We start from the raw sequence: 19,817 nt of genomic DNA, 5'->3' as shown, positions 1-19,817 counted from the left end.
GCTTTCAATGTCATTGACAGTGATGTGAATGAATACAAATTGTATAATTATGGGATACTTTTATTTTGTAGGCTAGCCGCAAAGTCCACTATTGTGGCTAATCCTTATTGTGGCCAGCTTCACATAGATGGGTCCGACCACCATGATTAAAATAAGAGGATGACGCCTAGCTAGCTAGATAACTATAGCTACTGAAACAGATGTCATTTTTGCTATGTTTTTGGGGAAGAACATTGTTTGCATCCATGAGCTAGCTAGCTTTTTTTTAATGACCAGCACTGTAGGTGCGTGAGACAAATATACCAGCATCATAGCATACGTATCGATGAATCGTTGTGACTTATGAAATACGAGTGATAGCGTAATCCATGTGTAATAACTAGGTACAAAATGTATGAACGTGTTTAAATTATGTGACGTGTAGTCATTCAGGTCCTGATTGGTCAGCAAGCTTATTTGACACGTCAAATAGTGTTAAATAGTATATTTTGACACGCAAAGAACCAAACGGCGTTCCATAGAAATCCTGGTTGAGAATGAAACGACTGAACAAATTAACAACTAAACAGCACATCAAGTAAGTGAAAGAAATAGGGTTTGATACGTACATGCCAACAAAATAACTTTTTGGTCAGTGTGTGTAACCTTTTATTTAACTAGGCAAGTCATTTAAGAACAAATTCTTATTTACAATGACGGCCAAACCTGGGCGACGCTGGTCCAATTGTGTGCCGCCCTATGGGACTCCCAATCATGGCCGGATGTGATACAGCCTGGATTCGAACCAGGGACTGTAGTGACGCCTCTTGCACTGAGATGCAGTGCCTTAGACCGCTGAGTCCATGTGTGTGTTAACTATTTAACTTTACTAGAATGCTTAAAAGGCTGCAACATTTTTAAATATCGTTTATCGGTGTCAGGTTTTTTGGCAAGGAAAATATCGGATATTGAACAAAAATGCATTATTGGTGCATCACTGGTTTTAAGGCAAAACAAGAATCCAATTATAAGGCTGTCTGCCAAACAGTGACTGGGTGTGTGTTTCTTACTCTTCTGTCCCTGTGTCTCTGTGTGTGGGTTAATTTATTTTCAAATCAAATTGTATTTGTCACATGCACTGAATACAACAGGTAGACCTTACAGTGAACTGCTTACTTACAAGCCCTTCACTAACAATGCAGTTTCAAGAAAATACCCCCCAAAAAGTAAGAGATAAGAATAACAAATGATTAAAGAGCATCAGTAAATAACAATAGCGTGGGGGGGCATCGGTGTCGAGGTAATTGAGGTAATTTGTACATGTGGGTAGAGTTATTAAAGTGACTATGCATAGATAATGAGAGAGTAACAGCACTTGCTATTATTGACTTTATTTTTCTTGTTTTGCAGCAGTTTGAAGGGAGGTGGTCAGGAATCAAAGGTGTCCTCACCTGGAGAGTCTCGGTCAAGCCACGTTTCAGTTGGAGAGAGAACGACAGAAGGCGAGAGAAGAGAGGGAGAGGAGGAGGGAGAGAGTCGCGTCTGTTCCTGGCAGCTGTTCCAGCAGCCTGTTTTCTTCCCTGCGTTTAGATTTAAATCGAGAAGGATCTTTATTTTTTTAAGTGTGATATTACTGCTGTTGTCATCCAATCATTATTGTTACTATTGACAGTGTTTTATTTAGTCTGTTTCGTCGTTATTGACTTGACAGTTTATTCCAATTTCTTTGTTCTTGTTTTTTATTTGTACTGCTTTTTTTCGGCTGTGAGCAGAGGCTTCTTCCAAACTGTTCTCTTACCCGAACCAGCACTCTATCCCCTATACACACTTGAAACAGGCAGCTATTCTTTATCTCTGTGTGTTTTGGGGAGCTCTGTGATCACAGCAAAATAAGCACCACTCAGCCTTCTCACCTAAGCCTAACTAAGCCAGTCCTAGCCTGATCCAGCCTGGTCCGCTCTTCTGGACAGGGTAAGAGCAAAGTGCGTTTGTGTGTGTGTGGGGGGGGTCCATGTCTGGAAAATGCTACGCCTTATTGGTGTGGTTATACTGCCTGTATGCGTGTGTGCACACGTGTTTGTCGGTGCGAGCAAGCATGCATGCTGTGTGTTAGTTGGTGTGTCACTGACAGATGCATTCTTTTCTTGCACTTTTCTCCAGATACTCAGCTCTGTAAAGACGTAAGGAATATGACTGCTGAGACACTTAACTTCGGCCCCGAATGGTAACTCATTCTACTTCTCTTCCTCTCTCACCGCTATTGCTACTCCGTCGTTACCATTGTTGATCCGGACTCCTTCCCTTACCCTCCTCGTCCTCTTCTTCTCCTTCTATTCTGTCCATTTCCTCTCCTGGGTGCTGAGCCTTCAGTAAATGTTTGTGTAGAGATTAATGCGAGGCGGAGGGAGGAGTAGGCCTTGGATTGGTAGGCGGCCAGTGGCTGGTCACCTCTAATGGACTGCTGGCTGCTGTGCCGTGTGCATCTTGGTGCTCTGCCAACCACCAGATCACTCCTCCCACCTCCATAACGTTTGCATGCAGCGGCGCACACACACTTTCGATGCCTTTTTCCACTTTCCTTCCCTTTTCTTCAAAAGTACTGGCTGGATATGGTGTGGTGGCTTTGTATGCCGAAAGTTTGTAAATAGAGCTATTGTTTGTGACAGCAGAATCTAGCCTGTTTCAAGACATTCTTCAATTAAATGCTCAGATTGTAAATGAGGTTACTAATATACGTTTGTGGTGTTTGCCAAGAAGAGAGTTATGATGTAATCTAAGTGTGAATGTGTGTTAACTGTCTCCCCCCCTCCCCCCCAGGCTCCGTGCACTATCCAGTGGGGGGAGTGTGACGTCCCCCCCTCCTTCCCCCGCCATGCCAAAGTACAAGCTGGCCGAGTATCGCTACGGCCGAGAGGAGATGTTAGCACTTTATATCAAAGAGAACAAGGTGAGGAGGAGGAAGCCACACGGTGCTCAGTCTTATGAAATGGGTGGTTACAAAGGTCAAGATGAAGTCTGTGGCTGCTGTGGCTGTTGCTACTGCTGCTGCTTAGAGATGAAATGGTATCATGTCCTTTGCAATTTATTAGGAAAGGACTGCAGTGAGGGCTTGAGCATTTTTTGATGTGGGTGCATAAGCAGCCTGCCTTTTAAATGCTTCCTCGAGTGCCTGTGTCACAACTGTAGACTGGGTTTGCCTGCTGCACTCTGTAAAGAAGGGAATAGCAATTGTATTATTATTATTATTATTGGTGTTGTTACATTATAATTTATTATTATTATTCACTTTCACACACACACGGTCTTATCTTCTGGGTTGCATTTGAGTATATGCAATGACCGCATGCACAATTGCCATAAATACAAATGAGTCTTAAGACAGTGATAGTAATTGTAATGAGCCCAACAATTGACATAAATACAGGAGTCTTGTATAGTGTTTCCCCTGTTGGAACACTTTTACAACCAAGTCGACGTCTTGATGGATTTTAAATGAACAAAATATGTTGGTTGGGTGACTAAACTACATAACGTGTTATCGTGTGCAATGAGTGAATAGAGTCTGCAGACACACTACACATACTGCTTTTACAAGTGTAGTTAACACTGAAAGCTTCAGTTTACATTATTGACAAGCTATTAGCAAGTTAGACTGATAACTTTTAGCTCAATGCATGATGTGGTTTAACTTATCTTGCATTTGCTATAAAGTAGTGGGTGGTGGTTGCCTCATTTTGCAGCGATTTTTGTTGTTGCATGTTCGGCAGACAGGGTGACCATCTTCGATATAAGTTTCCCTCAGCACTCTTGTAAAACCCAAAATACGACCACACTTTAGATTTGGTCCTCTTAAAAATCTCCAGAGTGCTGTCACTGCCTTCCACCATGTTTTTACACAAAACAAAACCCACGTTGCATGCTGCGCCTGCATCAGGCTGTTGCTAACTTTGGTTGATGCTGGACAGTTTACACCGTGAGTTTAAACCGTGGTAATCAAACACGGTTTTAATGATTAATTAAAATTTCAGTAGTAGTTTCATCCCTACTACTACTGTTGCTACTACTACTCTTGTTGTTGCTACTGCTACTGTTGCTACTGTTGCTACTACTACTGTTGCTACTGTTGCTGCTATTACTACTGTTGTTGCTACTGTTGCTACTGTTGCTACTGCTACTCTTGCTACTACTACTGTTGCTACTGTTGCTGCTACTGCTACTACTCTTGTTGCTGCTACTACTACTACTCTTGCTACTACTACTACTCTTGTTGTTTGCTGCTACTACTCTTGTTGTTGCTGTTGCTACTGTTACTACTACTGTTGCTACTGCTACTACTACTCTTGTTGCTGCTGCTACTACTGTTGCTACTACTGTTGCTACTACTGTTGCTACTACTGTTGCTACTACTCTTGTTGCTGCTAGTGCTACTACTGTTGCTACTACTACTATTGTTGCTGCTAGTGCTACTACTGTTGTTGTTGTTGCTGCTACTACTACTCTTGCTGCTGTTGCTACTACTACTAGTACTGTTGCTACTACTACTACTGTTGCTACTAGTACTGTTGCTGCTTTTGCTACTCTTACTGTTGCTACTACTACTACTACTATTGCTACCACTACTGTTGCTACTACTACTACTACTAGTACTGTTGCTACTACTACTTGTACTGTTGCTGCTTTTGCTACTATTACTGTTGCTACTACTACTACTACTGTTGCTACCACTACTGTTGCTGCTACTACTACTAGTACTGTTGCTGCTACTACTACTACTACTGTTGCTACCACTACTGTTGCTACTACTACTACTAGTACTGTTGCTACTACTACTAGTACTGTTGCTGCTTTTGCTACTATTACTGTTGCTACTACTACTCTTGTTGCTGTTGCTGCTGCTTTTGTTGCTTCTGCAGCTGTTGCTTCTATTGCTGCTACTATTGCAGCTTCTATTGCTGCTACTATTGCAGCTACTACTTTCCTACTATTACTACTGCTGCTGCTACAACTTTTCTACTATTACTGCTGCTGCTACTACTTTTCTACTATTACTACTGCTACTACTTTTCTACTATTACTACTAGAGGTCGACCGATTAATCGGAATGGCCGATTTCTTTTTGGGGGGGTTGGGCGCCGATTTCCGATTTTATTTATTTTTTAAAATTAATTTTTTATACCTTTTTATTTAATTAGGCAAGTCAGTTAAGAACACATTCTTATTTTCAATGATTGCCTAGGAACTGTGGGTTAACTGCCTTGTTCAGGGGCAGAATGACAGATTTTCACCTTGTCAGCTCGGGGGTTTCAATCTTGCAACCGCACAGTTAACTAGTCCAACGCTCTAACCATTGCACTCCACGAGTAGCCTGCCTGTTACGCAAATGCAGTAGAAGCCAAGGCAAATTGCTAGCTAGCATTAAACTTATCTTATTAAAAAAAAATCATAATCACTAGTTATAACTACTAATCCAGTTTAGCAGGAAATATTAACCAGGTGAAATTGTGTCATTTCTCTTGCATTCATTGCACGTAGAGTCAGGGTATATGCAACAGTTTGGGCTGCCTGACTTATTGCGAACTAATTTGCCAGAATTTTACGTAATTATGACATACATTGAAGGTTGTGCAATGTAACAAGAATATTTAGACTTAGGGATGCCACCCGTTAGATAAATTACCAAACGGTACTTTTCTACTATTACTACTGCTGCTGTTGCTGCTACTACTTTTCTACTATTACTACTACTGCTGCTGTTGCTACTACTACTTTTCTACTACGACTGCTGCTGTTTCTGCTGCTACTACTTTTCTACTATTACTGCTGCTGTTGCTACTACTACTTTTCTACTATTACTGCTGCTGTTGCTACTACTACTTTTCTACTATTACTGCTGCTGTTTCTGCTGCTACTACTTTTCTACTATTACTGCTGCTGTTTCTGCTGCTACTACTTTTCTACTATTACTACTACTGCTGCTGTTGCTACTACTACTTTTCTACTACTACTGCTGCTGTTTCTGCTGCTACTACTTTTCTACTATTACTGCTGCTGTTGCTACTACTACTTTTCTACTATTACTGCTGCTACTACTACTTTTCTACTATTACTGCTGCTGTTTCTGCTGCTACTACTTTTCTACTATTACTACTACTGCTGCTGTTGCTACTACTACTTTTCTACTACTACTGCTGCTGTTTCTGCTGCTACTACTTTTCTACTATTACTGCTGCTGCTGCTGTTGCTACTACTACTTTTCTACTACTACTGCTGCTGTTGCTACTACTACTTTTCTACTACTACTGCTGCTGTTTCTGCTGCTACTACTTTTCTACTATTACTGCTGCTGTTGCTACTACTACTTTTCTACTACTACTGCTGCTGTTTCTGCTGCTACTACTTTTCTACTATTACTACTGCTGCTGCTGTTGCTACTACTACTGCTGCTGTTGCTACTACTACTGCTGCTGTTGCTACTGCTACTACTGCAGTTGGTGGTGGTGCTGCTGCTACTACTACTACTACTATAATTATTATTAGTGTGTCAGTTAACTTAGCAGTTAGAGCGTTGGACCAGAAACCGAAAGGTAGCTGGTTCGAATGTTGCTTCTACTACTACTACTGCTTCTACTACTAGTAGTACTACTACTGCTATTGCTACTCCTACTTTTTTACTACTGTTGCTACTACACCTCACCACACAGCGCATCTTTCCCTATTTGACCTAGATAGTTTGTATGCATTGGTATGTAGGCTACGTGTGCCTTTAAAAAAAATGTATGTAGTTCTGTCCTTATCTATTAATGTTCTGTATTATGTCATGTATTGTGTGGACCCCAGGAAGAGTAGCTGCTGCTTTTGAAACCGCTAATGGGAATCTTAATGGAATACCAAAATACTACTACTGCTGCTGTTTCTGCTGTTGCTACTACTACTACTACTGCTGCTTGTGTTGCAGTATTGCTGCTACTACTGCTGCTATTGCTAATGCAGCTACTACTACTACTGCTGTTGCTGCTACCGATACTACTGCTGTTGCTGCGGTTTCTACTACTGCTATTAGGGTGTCAGGTAACTTAGCAGTTAGAGCATTCAGTCAGTAACCAAAAGGTAGCTGGTTCGAATACTTGAGCCAACAAGGTGAACATTTTGTCGATGTGCCCTTGAGCAAGGTACTTAATCCAAATGAACAGCAGGGCGTTGTATTACTATGGCTGGCCCTGTAAAACAACACATTTCACTGCACCTATCTGGTGTATCTTTTTTTTTTTTTCTACTTCTACTGCTGCTGCTACTTCTACTGCTGCTGCTACTTCTACTGCTGCTGCTACTTCTACTGCTGCTGCTACTTCTACTGCTGCTGCTACTACTGCTGCTGCTACTTCTGCTGCTGCTACTTCTACTGCTGCTACTACTGCTGCTACTACTGCTGCTACTACCTCTACTGCTGCTACTACTACTGCTACTACTTCTGCTACTGCTGCTACTACTACTGCTACTACTTCTGCTACTTCCTCTACTGCTGCTACTACTTCTACTGCTGCTACTACTGCTACTACGTCTGCTACTTCCTCTACTGCTGCTACTACGTCTGCTACTTCCTCTACTGCTGCTACTACGTCTGCTACTTCCTCTACTGCTTCTACTACTGCTACTACGTCTGCTACTTCCTCTACTGCTGCTACTACTACTGCTACTACGTCTGCTACTTCCTCTACTGCTGCTACTGCTACTACCTCTACAGCTGCTACTGCTACTACCTCTACTACTGCTACTACCTCTACTACTGCTACTACCTCTACTGCTACTGCTGCTACTACTTCAGCTACTACCTCTACTACTGCTACTACCTCTACAGCTGCTACTACTACTGCTACTACCTCTACAGCTGCTACTACTACTGCTACTACCTTGACTACTGCTACTACCTCTACTACTGCTACTACCTCTACTTCTGCTACTGCTGCTACTACTTCTGCTACTACCTTTACTACTGCTACTACTTCTGCTACTACCTCTAGTACTGCTACTACCTCTACTGCTGCTACTACTACTGGTACTACCTCTACTACTGCTACTACTACTACTTCTGCTACTACTTCTACTACTGCTACTACTTCTATTGCGGCTACTACTTCTGCTACTACCTCTACTGCTGCTACTACTACTGGTACTACCTCTACTACTGCTACTACTACTACTTCTGCTACTACTTCTACTACTGCTACTACTTCTATTGCGGCTACTACTTCTGCTACTACTGCTACTGCTGCTACTACTTCTGCTACTACCTCTACTACTGCTACTACCTCTACTACTACTTCTACTACTGCTACTACCTCGACTACTGCTGCGACTACTGCTACTGCTTCTACTACTGCTACTACCTCTACTGCTGCTACTACTGCTGCTACTACCTCTACTACTACCTCTACTTCTGCTACTACCTCTACTGCTGCTACTACTTCTGCTACTACCTCTACTGCTGCTACTACCTCTACTGCTGCTACTACTGCTGCTACTACCTCTACTGCTGCTACTACTGCTGCTACTACCTCTACTACTACCTCTACTGCTGCTACTACCTCTACTGCTGCTACTACTTCTGCTACTACCTCTACTGCTGCTACTACTGCTGCTACTACCTCTGCTGCTGCTACTACCTCTGCTGCTGCTACTACTTCTACTTCTGCTACTACCTCTACTGCTGCTACTACTTCTATTTCTAAAGTGTTTTTTGTTGTAGACGTCCCCATATTAAGTAGTTTGTTTACATTGTGTTGCTGTTGTGTTCTCTTGTTGTGTCCAGGCCCCGGAGGACATGCAGGATAAGGAGTTTGTGTCTATTCTGCAAGATGAGCCCATGCAGCCGCTGGCACTGGAGCCACTCACTGAGGAGGAGCAGGTTGGACACACACACACACACACACACACACACACCTGTCTCAAACTGCTGGCCATACAAGCGCTAAACACACATCTATTTTATCTCCGTCTGAGAGACAACTTGATCACCCCCCAACTGACATTCTGCTGACATTCTTTCATTCTCTCCAACCAGAGGAACTTCTCAATGTCTGTGAACAGTGTGGCTGTGCTGAGGCTCATGGGTAAAGGAGGGGGAGTTGCCCCAGCGGGCGTGGCCCGAGGCAGAGGCACCACGCGAGGAGGAGGCAGAGGTGAGACACAATATCAATAATTGCCCCCTAGACACTGATCGAAGAGCAGTTCTGCGTTTTGCCACTAATGATTAAGGTTAGGATTTATCAATCAAATGTAATTATAAAGCCCTTTTTACATCAGCAGATGTCACAATGTGCTTAAACAGAAACCCAGCCTAAAACTCCAAACGGCAAGCAATGCTGATGTAGAAGCACAGGAGGGTAAGCTAATCCTAGATCTGTGCCTAAGGGCAACTTTTACCCAGAACACATGATCACAGGAGCAATGAGCTCAAGCCATAACAATTTCAGGAACGGAAAAGCCAGACTTTTGCTTGTGTGACCTCATCTGATATCTGTGATTCCTCTTGGCCCTGTCCAAATAGTCCATTTGTCAGGACACACCTGTCTTAGACTGCCTTGCTTATGTAACCTTGTTAAATGCACAGTACTTCCAGTGCATTCGGAAAGTGTTCAGAGCCGTTGACTTTTTCCTTGTTTTGTTACATTACAGCCTTATTCTAAAATGGATTAAATAAAAAATCCTCATCAATCTACACACAATACCTCATAATGACAAACTGAAAACAGGTTTTTAGAATTTCTGAAAAATGTATTAAAAATAAACAACATATACAAGTATTCAGACCCTTTAACACAAGTGGATCCTGTTTCCATTGATCGTCCTTGAGATCCTTGATAGGACATGACTTGGAAAGGCACACACCTGTCTATGTAAGGTCCCACAGTTGACCGTGCATGTCAGAGCAAAAACCAAGCCATGACGTCAACGGAATTGTCCGTAGAGCTCCGAGACAGGATTGTGTCGGTAGAGTTAACAAAAATGTCTGCAGCATTGAAGGCCCCCAAGAACACAGTGGCCTCCATCGTTCTTAAATGGAAGAAGTTTGGAACCACCAAGACTCTTCCTAGAGCTGGTCGCCCGGCCAACCTGAGAAATCTGGGGAGAAGGGCCTTGGTCAGCGAGGTGGCCAAGAACCCGATGGTCACTCTGACAGAGCTCTGGTGTTCCCCGTGTGGAGATGGGAGATCCTTCCAGAAGGACAAACATCTCTGTAGCATGCCACCAATCAGGCCTTTATGGTAGAGTGGCAAGATGGAAGCCATGCCTCAGTAAAAAGGCACATGACAGCCCGCTCTGAATTTGCCAAAAGGCACCTAAAGGACTCGGACCATGAGAAATGAGATTCTCTGGTCTGATGAAATCAAGATTGAACTCTTTGGCCTGAATGCCATGCGTCACGTCTGGAGGAAACCTGGCACAATCCCTACGGTGAAGTATGGTGGTGGCAGCATCATGCTGTGGGGATATTTTTCAGCAACAGGGAGTGGGAGACTAATCAGGACCGAGGGAAAGATGAATGGAGCAAAGTACAGAGATCCTTGATGAAAACCTGCTCAGGACCTTAGAATGGTGCGAAGGTTCACCTTCCAACAGGACAATGACCCTAAGCACACAGCCAAGACAAGGCCGGAGTGGCTTCGGAACCAAGCTCTGAATATTTTTGTGGGGCAGCCAGAGCCTAGTCTTTAACCCAATCAGACATTTCTGGAGAGACCTGGAAATAGCTGTGCACCCATCCAACCTGACAGAGCTTGAGAGGATTTGCAGAGAAGAATGGGAGAAACTCCCCAAATACTGGTGTGCCAAGCTTGTTGCGTCATACCCAAGAAGACTCGAGGCTTTGATCGCTGCCAAAGGTGCTTCAACAAAGTACTGAGGAAAGGGTCTGAATACTTACGCAAATGTGATATTTCAGTTTTACATTTAAAAAAAAAAAAACATTTGCAAACATTTCTATAAAGCCTGTCTTTGCTTTGTTATTACGGGGTATTGTGTGTAGATTGTTGAAGCAAAAAAACGATTTAATCCGTTTTAAAATAAAGCTGTAACGTAACAAAATGTTGAAAAAGTCAAGGGATCTGAATACTTTCTGAATGCACTAGTACTTATGTACTTACACAGCATCGTTTGCTTACGAATCTTGTGTGTCTGGTGCAGTGGAGGAAGTTACATTTGGAATGTTTGTGTGATTTCCATTGTGTGTGTTCTTTTTCCAGGGCGAGGTCGAGGCGAGAGTGGAGGATTCTACCAAAGAAGTATTGAGGAGGGAGAGGTAGGCTTCGGCCGTGGAGCCAGAGAGATCCACCGCAGCCAGAGCTGGGACGACAGGTAAAAAACACATATTATTGCTTTTAAGTCTGAATTAGTTAGGTTTGAGGATGTGAACGAAATATATTTGTAATTAAACACCGGAGACTAGTAGTTTCCAACCTGTGAACCATCTGCTAGGGTACCTCGGGTGGTCCAAAAAAAGAAAATGTTTTAAACAATGTAATAACAGTTGGGAGTATTAATGGTATTATAAGGAATTTTACTTTTCACAATGCAAATTATTTTATAATAATAGGCCTTTAATGTATTACATTCACTGCTGAAATGGACTCAATTTGACCCTCAAGATATTTAATAATAATAAATAAAAAAATATCCAGAACTTGGACAGTGGTGGTCATCAAGCTTTTTATGGTGATTTGGTGGTCCCCGGAATGGAAAAGGAACGACTTCCTGACCTCTCTTTCCCCCCCTGTCTCCCTCCCTCATTCCCCAGGGGTGAGAGGCGTTTTGAGAAGCCTGTGCGTGCCAGGGAGGGGGTACGTGTTGGCTTCGAGGAGGTGACTGGTGTCCCTGTGCCTGGGGTACCGAGGAAGGACTACACGCGGTCGGACAGTGAGAACTGGCGTAGCCTCCGAGAGGAGCAGGAGGAGGACGAGGAGGAGGGGGCCGACCCCGGGGGCAGCTGGAGACTGGCCGGAGCACGGAGATTAGATGGTAGGAAGTTCTATGCAAACACGTTATTTTTCACGTCAGTTTAGCTGTAAGAGAAAAATGTTGATGTTGCTGATTGTATCGCTCATGGATCCCCCCTCTGTCTATTTATCTCCCTGCTCTTTCTCCCAGATGGCGGTCCAAAGTCAGCAGGCTGGCGGGAGCACGACGGTCAGGTTGAGGGGCGTCGCAGGAAGTTTGAGTTTGACTTCGGCGGGGGTCGCAGGCGGGCCGGCAGCGAGGGGTTAGAGGACGACAGAGACGGACTGCCTGAGTGGTGCACTGATGAAGAAGGAGAGATGGGCACCTTCGACGCTTCCGGAGCCTTCCTACCCATATCCAAGGTAGTGTGTGTTAAGTGCGTGCGTGCTAGGTTGTTGTCTACAAATATGCCCTTCTTTCTGTCTCTCAGTCATCTAGTTATTCTCTGAATTCAGTTGGTCATTGACACCTAATGATTGTTTAGAAAATCGTAACTCTCTCTCCGTGTCTTCTCTCTCTTTCTCCCCATCGGAAGGGAGGAAAGGAGGATGAATTGGACTTCCAGGGAATAGAAGAGGAGGAAGAAGGGGGGGAGAGTCTTTCTGACATGAAGAGGATCATGAATGGAGGACAGAGAGGTGAGGGGAACGGCGCTTTTTTTTACCTTAATTGACTTTTTAATTGATATCTTTACCTCAATCGCCTCATGGTATCAAGGTTTACGATTGTTTTTACATATTAATGTCTATTCTTTCTGAAAATATATATTTTTAAAAACAACATATTATATTTACTGGACTTTTTCTCTCTCTCTAGTCGATGTAAAGGAATCCGCTGGTACCAGTCCCTCTTCCTCCTCCTCCTCTTCTCCCCCTGGCCCCCTCTCTGCCCCTCCAGCTCTGGCTCTCAACCCCCCCATGCCCCAGCTGTCCCTCACCGTGGCTGAGCTGGAGGCCTCTCAGATGGCCAACAGCCACCCTGTCCCTGTTCCTGTCCTTGTCAAGGCCAGCAAGATGCCAAGTGAAGGTACTATATACACACTGTGATAGAGACAGTCATAAGACTATCTCTAATGAAATATAAATTAAGTAACATGTACATATATTATAGCAGTACATGAAAAAACCAAAACCATACAGATGCATATATAAACCGTGAGCACATCAAGTGCTCTTCACCGACATGCTCTGATTTTGTTGCAGTTCTCGAGGGCTCTCCAGCAGGGTCCTCCACCACCCAACAGAGCCCCAGCACCACCTCCAGTCTGCCTTCACCCCCTCCCTCCTCCTCTGCTGCTAACCATCTCTCCCTGCCACCGGGGGGTGACACCGAGGACGACGAGGGCATGAAGCACCTGCAACAGGTACGAACAATATTGGGGCTGGTTTCCTGGACACATTTTAAACCTAGCTCTGGACTAAAATGCTAATTGAGAATCTCCTATTGGTTTGGTGTAAGACAATTGGCCTGAAACACTCTAGTCTCAGTACATAGTAATATTTCTGGTTAAGGTGCTAGTCGTTTTGGAAGAACCTTTGGTAAGAGCACAGCCCAGATAAGTGTTGTCGATGTTTAATGAACCATCCTGTGTGTCTTCCTCTGTGCAGGAGGCAGAGAAGATGGTGGCGTCCCTGCAGGACACATCTCTGGAGGAGGAGAGTTTCACTCAGACACTGCAGGAGAGCAGAAACACAGCCTCCGCCCTGCCCCTCTCCCACGACGCTGCCATGAAGTGGTTCTATAAGGACCCCCAGGCAGAGATCCAGGGTACACACACACACACAGAGATGCATAGGTCTACATGTGGGCAGACACACAATCGCATGGACACGTACAAAACCACACACACAGGAAATGGCACATACCTAGGCAACAAGTTGCACCTCTCAACTCTACTCCCTCTTCTCAGCCTATTTCTCCTCACATCATCCTCTGTCTCGCCCTCTTTTTTTCCCCCTCCTTTATCTTTCGTTCACTTTCTTTTTTTGTTACGTCTCCCCCCTCCCTCTACTCTCCCCCCAGGTCCATTCCCCACTCTGGAGATGTGCGAGTGGTTCCAGGCGGGCTACTTCTCCATGTCTCTGCTGGTGAAGAGGGGCTGTGACGAGGGCTTCCAGCCGCTGGGTGACGTCATCAAGATGTGGGGACGCGTGCCTTTCGCCCCCGGGCCCTCCCCGCCGCCCCTGCTGGTGAGACCTCCACCGCCACGCCCTCAGCCTCTACCGCCCCGGGGGTCTGCTGTGAGTGAAAGAGCTGTGGATAGGGGTGTGTGTGGGGGGTGGTGTGCATGTGGAGTTTGCTGGATGGGGAAACACAATGTTGTTGTGTTTTATGGAGTGTGGAATGTAGAGTAGTGAAGGTTTATTGCCTTGAATGAGTTGCTTGTTTATTTTTAGAGCAGTGCTGTTATAGTAATAATCTAAGCCCTTCAGCAGACGCTTTTCTCCAAAGTGACTTAGTCATGAGTTCTCAATGCTCTAGTGCCCTCAAACTCAACTGTGGAACCTGGAAGCCAGTTCTAGTGCATGTGTGTGTAGAATTGTAGGGTTTGCTCTAGTTATGTTGTTGTATGAGATTTACTGTTGCGTATGCTGGGGTGTTTTTTAACTCCGATCTGTGTATGCAGCTCCTACGTGTGTGATTGCCCCTGTGTTTATCCTGTGTGCTCCTTACCTTCTCCTCTCAGGGTAGCATGGATCAGGAACGTCTGAAGAAGCAGCAGGAGCAGGCAGCAGCAGTTCTCTATCAACAGCTCCAGCAGCAGCAGCAGCTATTCCAGCTCATCAGCAGGTGTGAATTACACATGAATTTGTGTGGAAGATGGAATTTGAAACTAAGAAACAACAACAACAACAAAAGTGAAAATGATTGAGCGAGAGCTGTGTTGACCTATGCGCACAGGAATGTCTCCCCCATCTTTTCTCTTTATTTTTCTAGTTTCCATGTCTTATAAGTCTCTTGCTTTTCTGTCCTAGGTGCGGAGAGCAGGGTATTTTGCCTTCGGTGAACAGGTCGATGTCAGTGCCAGATACAGGGTCCATGTGGGACATGCATACCTCAGCTTCACAGCAATCAGGTACACACACACACGTATATATTAGAGGTCGACCGATTTTTAAATCAGCATGGCCGATTTTAATTAGGGCCAATTTCAACTTTTCATAACAATCAGCCTTTTTGGATGCCGATTATGGCCGATTACATTGCAGTCCACGAGGAAACTGCGTGGCAGGATGACCACCTGTTACATGAGTGCAGCGTCAAAAGGACCTTGTGGCTGCAATGAGCCAAGCTAAGTTGCTAGCTATCATTAAACTTATCTTATTAAAAAAACAATCAATCTTCACATAATCACTAGTTAACTACACCTGGTTGATGATATTACCAGGTTAATTAGCTTGTCATGCGTTGCATATAATCAATGCGGTGCCTGTTAATTTATCATCGAATAACAGCCTACTTCAACTTCGTCAAAGGGTGTGGATTTAACAAAAGCGCATTGGCGAAAAAAGCACAATCGTTTCACAAATGTACCTAACCATAAACATCAATGCCTTTCTTAAGATCAATACACAGATGTATATATTTTTCAACCTGCATATTTAGTTAACATAAATTCATGTTAGCAGGCAATATTAACTAGGGGAATTGTGTCACTTCACTTGCGTTCAGTGCAGGTAGAGTCAGGGTATATGCAGCAGTTTGGGCCAGCTGGCTCGTTGCAAACTGTTTCTTCCTAACAAAGACTGTAATTAATTTGCCAGAATTTTACATAATTATGACATAACATTGAAAGTTGTGCAATGTAACAACAATATTTAGACTTAGGGATGCCACTCGTTTGACAAAATACGGAACGGTTCCGTATTTCACTGACCGAATAAGCATTTTGTTTTCGAAATGATAGTTTCCGGTTTTGACCATATTAATGACTAAAGGCTCGTATTTCTGTGTGTTTATTATAATTAAGGCTATGATTTGATATTTGATAGAGCAGTCTGAGCGGTGGTAGGCAGCAGCTCGTAAGCATTCATTCAAACCGCACTACTGCATTTGCCAGAGGTCTTAGCAATGCTTGTAGCACAGCGCTGTTTATGTCTTCAAGCCCATCAACTCCTGAGATTAGCCTGGCAATACTAAAGGGCCTATAAGAACATCCAATAGTCAATGTATATGAAATACAAATGGTATAGAGAGAAATAGTCGACGCATCATAATTCCTATAATTAACTACAACCTAAAACTTCTTAACTAGGAATATTGAACCACCAGCTTTCATATGTTCTGAGCAAGGAACTTTAACGTTTTTTTTACATGGCACATATTGCACTTTTAGTTTCTTCTCCAACACGGTTTTTGTATTATTTTAACCAAATTGAACATGTTTCATTATTTATTTGAGACTAAATAGATTTTATTTATATATTATATGAAGTTAAAATATTGTTCATTCAGTATTGTTGTTATTGTCATATATATATATCTTGGCCGATTAATCGGTATCGGCTTTTTTTTGGTCCTTCAATAATCGGTATCGGTGTTGAAAAATCATAATCGATCGACCTCTAGTATATATCCTACACTATAGTGTGGAATGACTGTAACACTCTCTTCTGTCCAATCAGGCGGTGAAGCCAGTTTATGGGACTTAACAATGAATTCTTCGACTCAGGGTCCAACTCTCGAACAGCTTCAGAAGGTGAGTGCTGGCGCCCTCTGGCTGTGGGAATCTAGTAGCGCTTGTCAAAATGGAAACTCTGTCTAGTAGAGTAGAACCCATAAGGACAGTACAGTCCAAAACATCCCTTTTGCCCCTTTTTCATTTTGAACTTGTTCTTTGAAAACAAAACAATCTGTGTTCCACCCTGACCCCCATGACCTTTGCCCCCTGACCCTTGGGCAGCTCCAGCAGGAGAGGAGAGAAGCTGAACTCAGGGCAAAGCGCGAGGAGGAGGAACAGCGCAAGAGGAGGGAAGAGAAGAGGAGGCAGCAGGAGGAGCAGAAGAGGAGGGAGGAGGAGGAGATCTTCAGACGCAAACAGGTGAGCGAGACAGAGGAGGAGAATTACTTTATCTAGCTTTATTTATCTCACAAAGGGCAATTGTAATGGTGAGGTAGTTTGATTGTTGTCTCTGCGATTATTGGCTGTGTGTATCTGACGTGTGTGTGTGTGTGTGTGTGTGTGTGTGTGTGTTTCCATCTTATGTTGTACCATACCGTCATACTGTGTGTCTTCCTCCAGTGTCGTCAGCAGCAGGACCTGATCATGAAGCTGCTCCAGCAGGCCCCCCAGCAGGGCTCAGGCTCCGGGGTGGGGTCTGGCTGGGGCACTGGGGGTCTCAACAAGTCAGGGGCCAAGGGCCTCAGTCTGCTTGACATGCAGGAGGCAGAGAGGCTTCTTAAACAGCAGCAGAGAGCCCAGCAGCAGCAGAGAGAACGTGTAAGTAGTTACTAAAAGACACACACACACACACAGATGGCAAAATAGCATACTTAATAGCATACACACACAGGTACGTGTTCTTCAGAATTTATGGGATTACCCATGTTCACCCTGCCTAAGAAAGCCTACTCAAATAGCAAGAGAGGGACTGTGTGAAGACAGACACGTCATCCACAAATGAGGGAAAATGAGACCGAGTGCTGACACTCCCACATAGCACTCACAGTGAGTGGCAGTGAAAATTCTTGTAGACACGATACAAAGCATTAGTGTATTACATTTTATGCTTTTCTGTTGGTTTCCTATCCACTCTGTTCTAATATTGATGTTCCGTCTCCTTTCTCTCCTCAGCACCAAGGCCTGTCAATGGGGGGTTCCTCCATGGGTCAGTGGGGGGACGGAGGTGCTGTCACGGGCAGCCTGTGGGGAGGCGGAGGGGGGATGGAGGGTAAGGCTGGGGGCGGCATGGGTCTGTGGGACGAGGCAGTGAAGAACCAGACCAGAAGTAGCAGCATGCAGGGACTGAAGAACAGCCGCAGCAGCCCCTCACTCAGGTACTGACAACAGACACAGACTGTACGAAATATTAAGAACACCTGCTCTTTCCATGACAGACTGACCATGGGAATCCAGGTGAATGCTATGATCCCTTATTGATGTCACTTGTTAAATCCACTTTAATCAATGTAGATGAAGGGGAGGAGACAGGTTAAAGAAGGACTTTTAAGGTTTGAGACATGGATTGTGTATGTGTGCCATTCAGAGGGTGAAAATACTTCTTTAAGTGCCTTTGAATGGGGTATGGCGCACCAGTTTGAGTGTGTCAAGAACTGCAAAACTGCTGGGTTTTCCCACACTCACCAGTTTCCTGTTTGTGTCAAGAATGGTCCACCACCCAAAGGACATCGAGCCAACTTGACACAACTGTGGAAGCATTGGAGACAACATGGGCCAGCATCCCTGAGGAACACTTTTGACACCCTGTAGAGTCCATGCCCTGACAAATGGAGGCTGTTCTGAGGGCAAAAGGGGTGCAACTCGAGGTGTTCCTAATGTTTGGTGGTCTGTCTGTCTATACTAGCTTCATATTAGGTGTGGGTTTTGAGTGTAAAACTTTCACTCACCTGTCCCTATGAACAGTAAATGGTATTGGTGTGTTTTCATAAAGGGTTGCTCAGTGGAGATTCTCTATTGAAAATGCTTTTTAGTCCAAGGTGTAAAGTGTTAATTTAACCTGTACCTCTTTCCCTCTCACTGCAGTGAGCAGTACATGTTGAGTGTGTGTCCAGGTTTCTGTATATGTGTCTGTATATTTAAATGTTAAACCTCTCCCTTTTCTGTGTCTTGTGTCCCTCTCTTCCCTCCCTGTAGTGAGCAGTATATGCTGAGCTGTAGGAAGCAGCGTACGGATGAGGAGGACAAGCTGCTGAAGCTGCTGCAGGGCATCAAGATGCCTCAGGATGGGTTCACCACCTGGTGTGAACAGATGCTGCACGCCCTGAACACCCAAGCCAACAACACCTCCTCTCCACTGGACGGTAGTCTATGCTGTTTGTCAGAGTTAACTTGCTTCCTTCTCCACACCCGCTGTCCCTATAGAACAATCAATAGTTCAGCGCTCCTCCTATATCACTCAATCCCCCACCCTGGGCCCGGTTTCCCGATGAGCGATCGAAAGTAGGCTTACGAGAGTTTTGAACGATGCATCGTGTAAATAACGGTTGACGACATCGCACCTGTTTTCCCCAAACGCCACACAGTGCACTTGTTACAAAGTGAAAGTTAACTGTGTTGTTACAGGAGCTGTCCTGTGCTGAAAAAGATTCCAGAATATAGGCTGAAGAGCTCACTGTAGCTCTTAAATGATTTATGGCTTCTCAAAGTCATCTTGAAAAGAAGAAGAAAATTGTTACACAGTACATTTTCCCTTCGAGAGAAGAAGTGTTCTGTAGCCTGTTGTGTTTTTAATGTTTGCCATGATGCAATCATAAGAGTGTCTTGTGCTATTTTGCATGCAATGTTTATGTAAGTTCTGCATTTCCTCAGTATGTGTAAACTATAGAAAATATCGACGTGACCTAAAAATTAGGACAGGATGACACCGGTTTTTGTAATTGCTCAACAAATCATTGTAGCCTAATGGAAGCCAGGAATTGAGCTTCAAGTACAATTAAATTATTAAACCAATTAACCTCTCTAGCGTCCCACCTGGCCAACATCCAGTGAGATTGCAGAGCGCCAAATTCAAATACAGAAATGGTAATTATAATAATTCAGGAAAGATACAACTATTCTACATAGGTTTAAAGATTAACTTCTTGTGAATCCAACCACTGTGTCAGATTTTTAAAATGCTTTACGGCGAAAGCATACCTTACAATTATTTGAGAACATAGCCCAGCAG

The 19,817-nt window shown here is 44.1% G+C and overlaps 1 protein-coding gene across 4 annotated transcripts in view; it reads left to right on the top strand.

The window, feature by feature from the left end:
* gigyf1a (GRB10 interacting GYF protein 1a) overlaps positions 1-19,817 on the top strand; it is a 32,286-nt gene that overhangs the window by 2,662 nt on the left and 9,807 nt on the right. Inside the window, exons 2-21 of one of the 4 annotated variants that reach the window (XM_024403683.2) lie at positions 1,393-1,950; positions 2,140-2,203; positions 2,797-2,926; positions 8,786-8,881; positions 9,038-9,155; positions 11,220-11,331; positions 11,771-11,991; positions 12,121-12,332; positions 12,506-12,608; positions 12,787-12,996; positions 13,173-13,333; positions 13,578-13,737; positions 13,993-14,210; positions 14,657-14,760; positions 14,946-15,046; positions 16,596-16,669; positions 16,874-17,011; positions 17,213-17,410; positions 17,765-17,967; positions 18,785-18,951. In XM_024403683.2, the coding sequence (XP_024259451.1) occupies positions 2,169-2,203; positions 2,797-2,926; positions 8,786-8,881; positions 9,038-9,155; positions 11,220-11,331; positions 11,771-11,991; positions 12,121-12,332; positions 12,506-12,608; positions 12,787-12,996; positions 13,173-13,333; positions 13,578-13,737; positions 13,993-14,210; positions 14,657-14,760; positions 14,946-15,046; positions 16,596-16,669; positions 16,874-17,011; positions 17,213-17,410; positions 17,765-17,967; positions 18,785-18,951 (2,761 nt within the window). In that variant the 5' untranslated portion in view covers positions 1,393-1,950; positions 2,140-2,168. Of the gene's footprint in view, positions 1-1,389; positions 1,951-1,985; positions 2,204-2,796; positions 2,927-8,785; positions 8,882-9,037; positions 9,156-11,219; positions 11,332-11,770; positions 11,992-12,120; positions 12,333-12,505; positions 12,609-12,786; positions 12,997-13,172; positions 13,334-13,577; positions 13,738-13,992; positions 14,211-14,656; positions 14,761-14,945; positions 15,047-16,595; positions 16,670-16,873; positions 17,012-17,212; positions 17,411-17,764; positions 17,968-18,784; positions 18,952-19,817 lie in introns of those variants that run through there. The other 3 variants (XM_024403682.2, XM_024403681.2, XM_024403680.2) reach the window with 3 other exon arrangements.

Source organism: Oncorhynchus tshawytscha, linkage group LG10, assembly GCF_018296145.1.
Source record: "Oncorhynchus tshawytscha isolate Ot180627B linkage group LG10, Otsh_v2.0, whole genome shotgun sequence".
Lineage (NCBI taxonomy): Eukaryota > Metazoa > Chordata > Actinopteri > Salmoniformes > Salmonidae > Oncorhynchus > Oncorhynchus tshawytscha.
The sequence above is the reverse complement of the archived record's forward strand: the minus strand, read 5'-3'. Positions and strand labels throughout refer to the sequence as shown.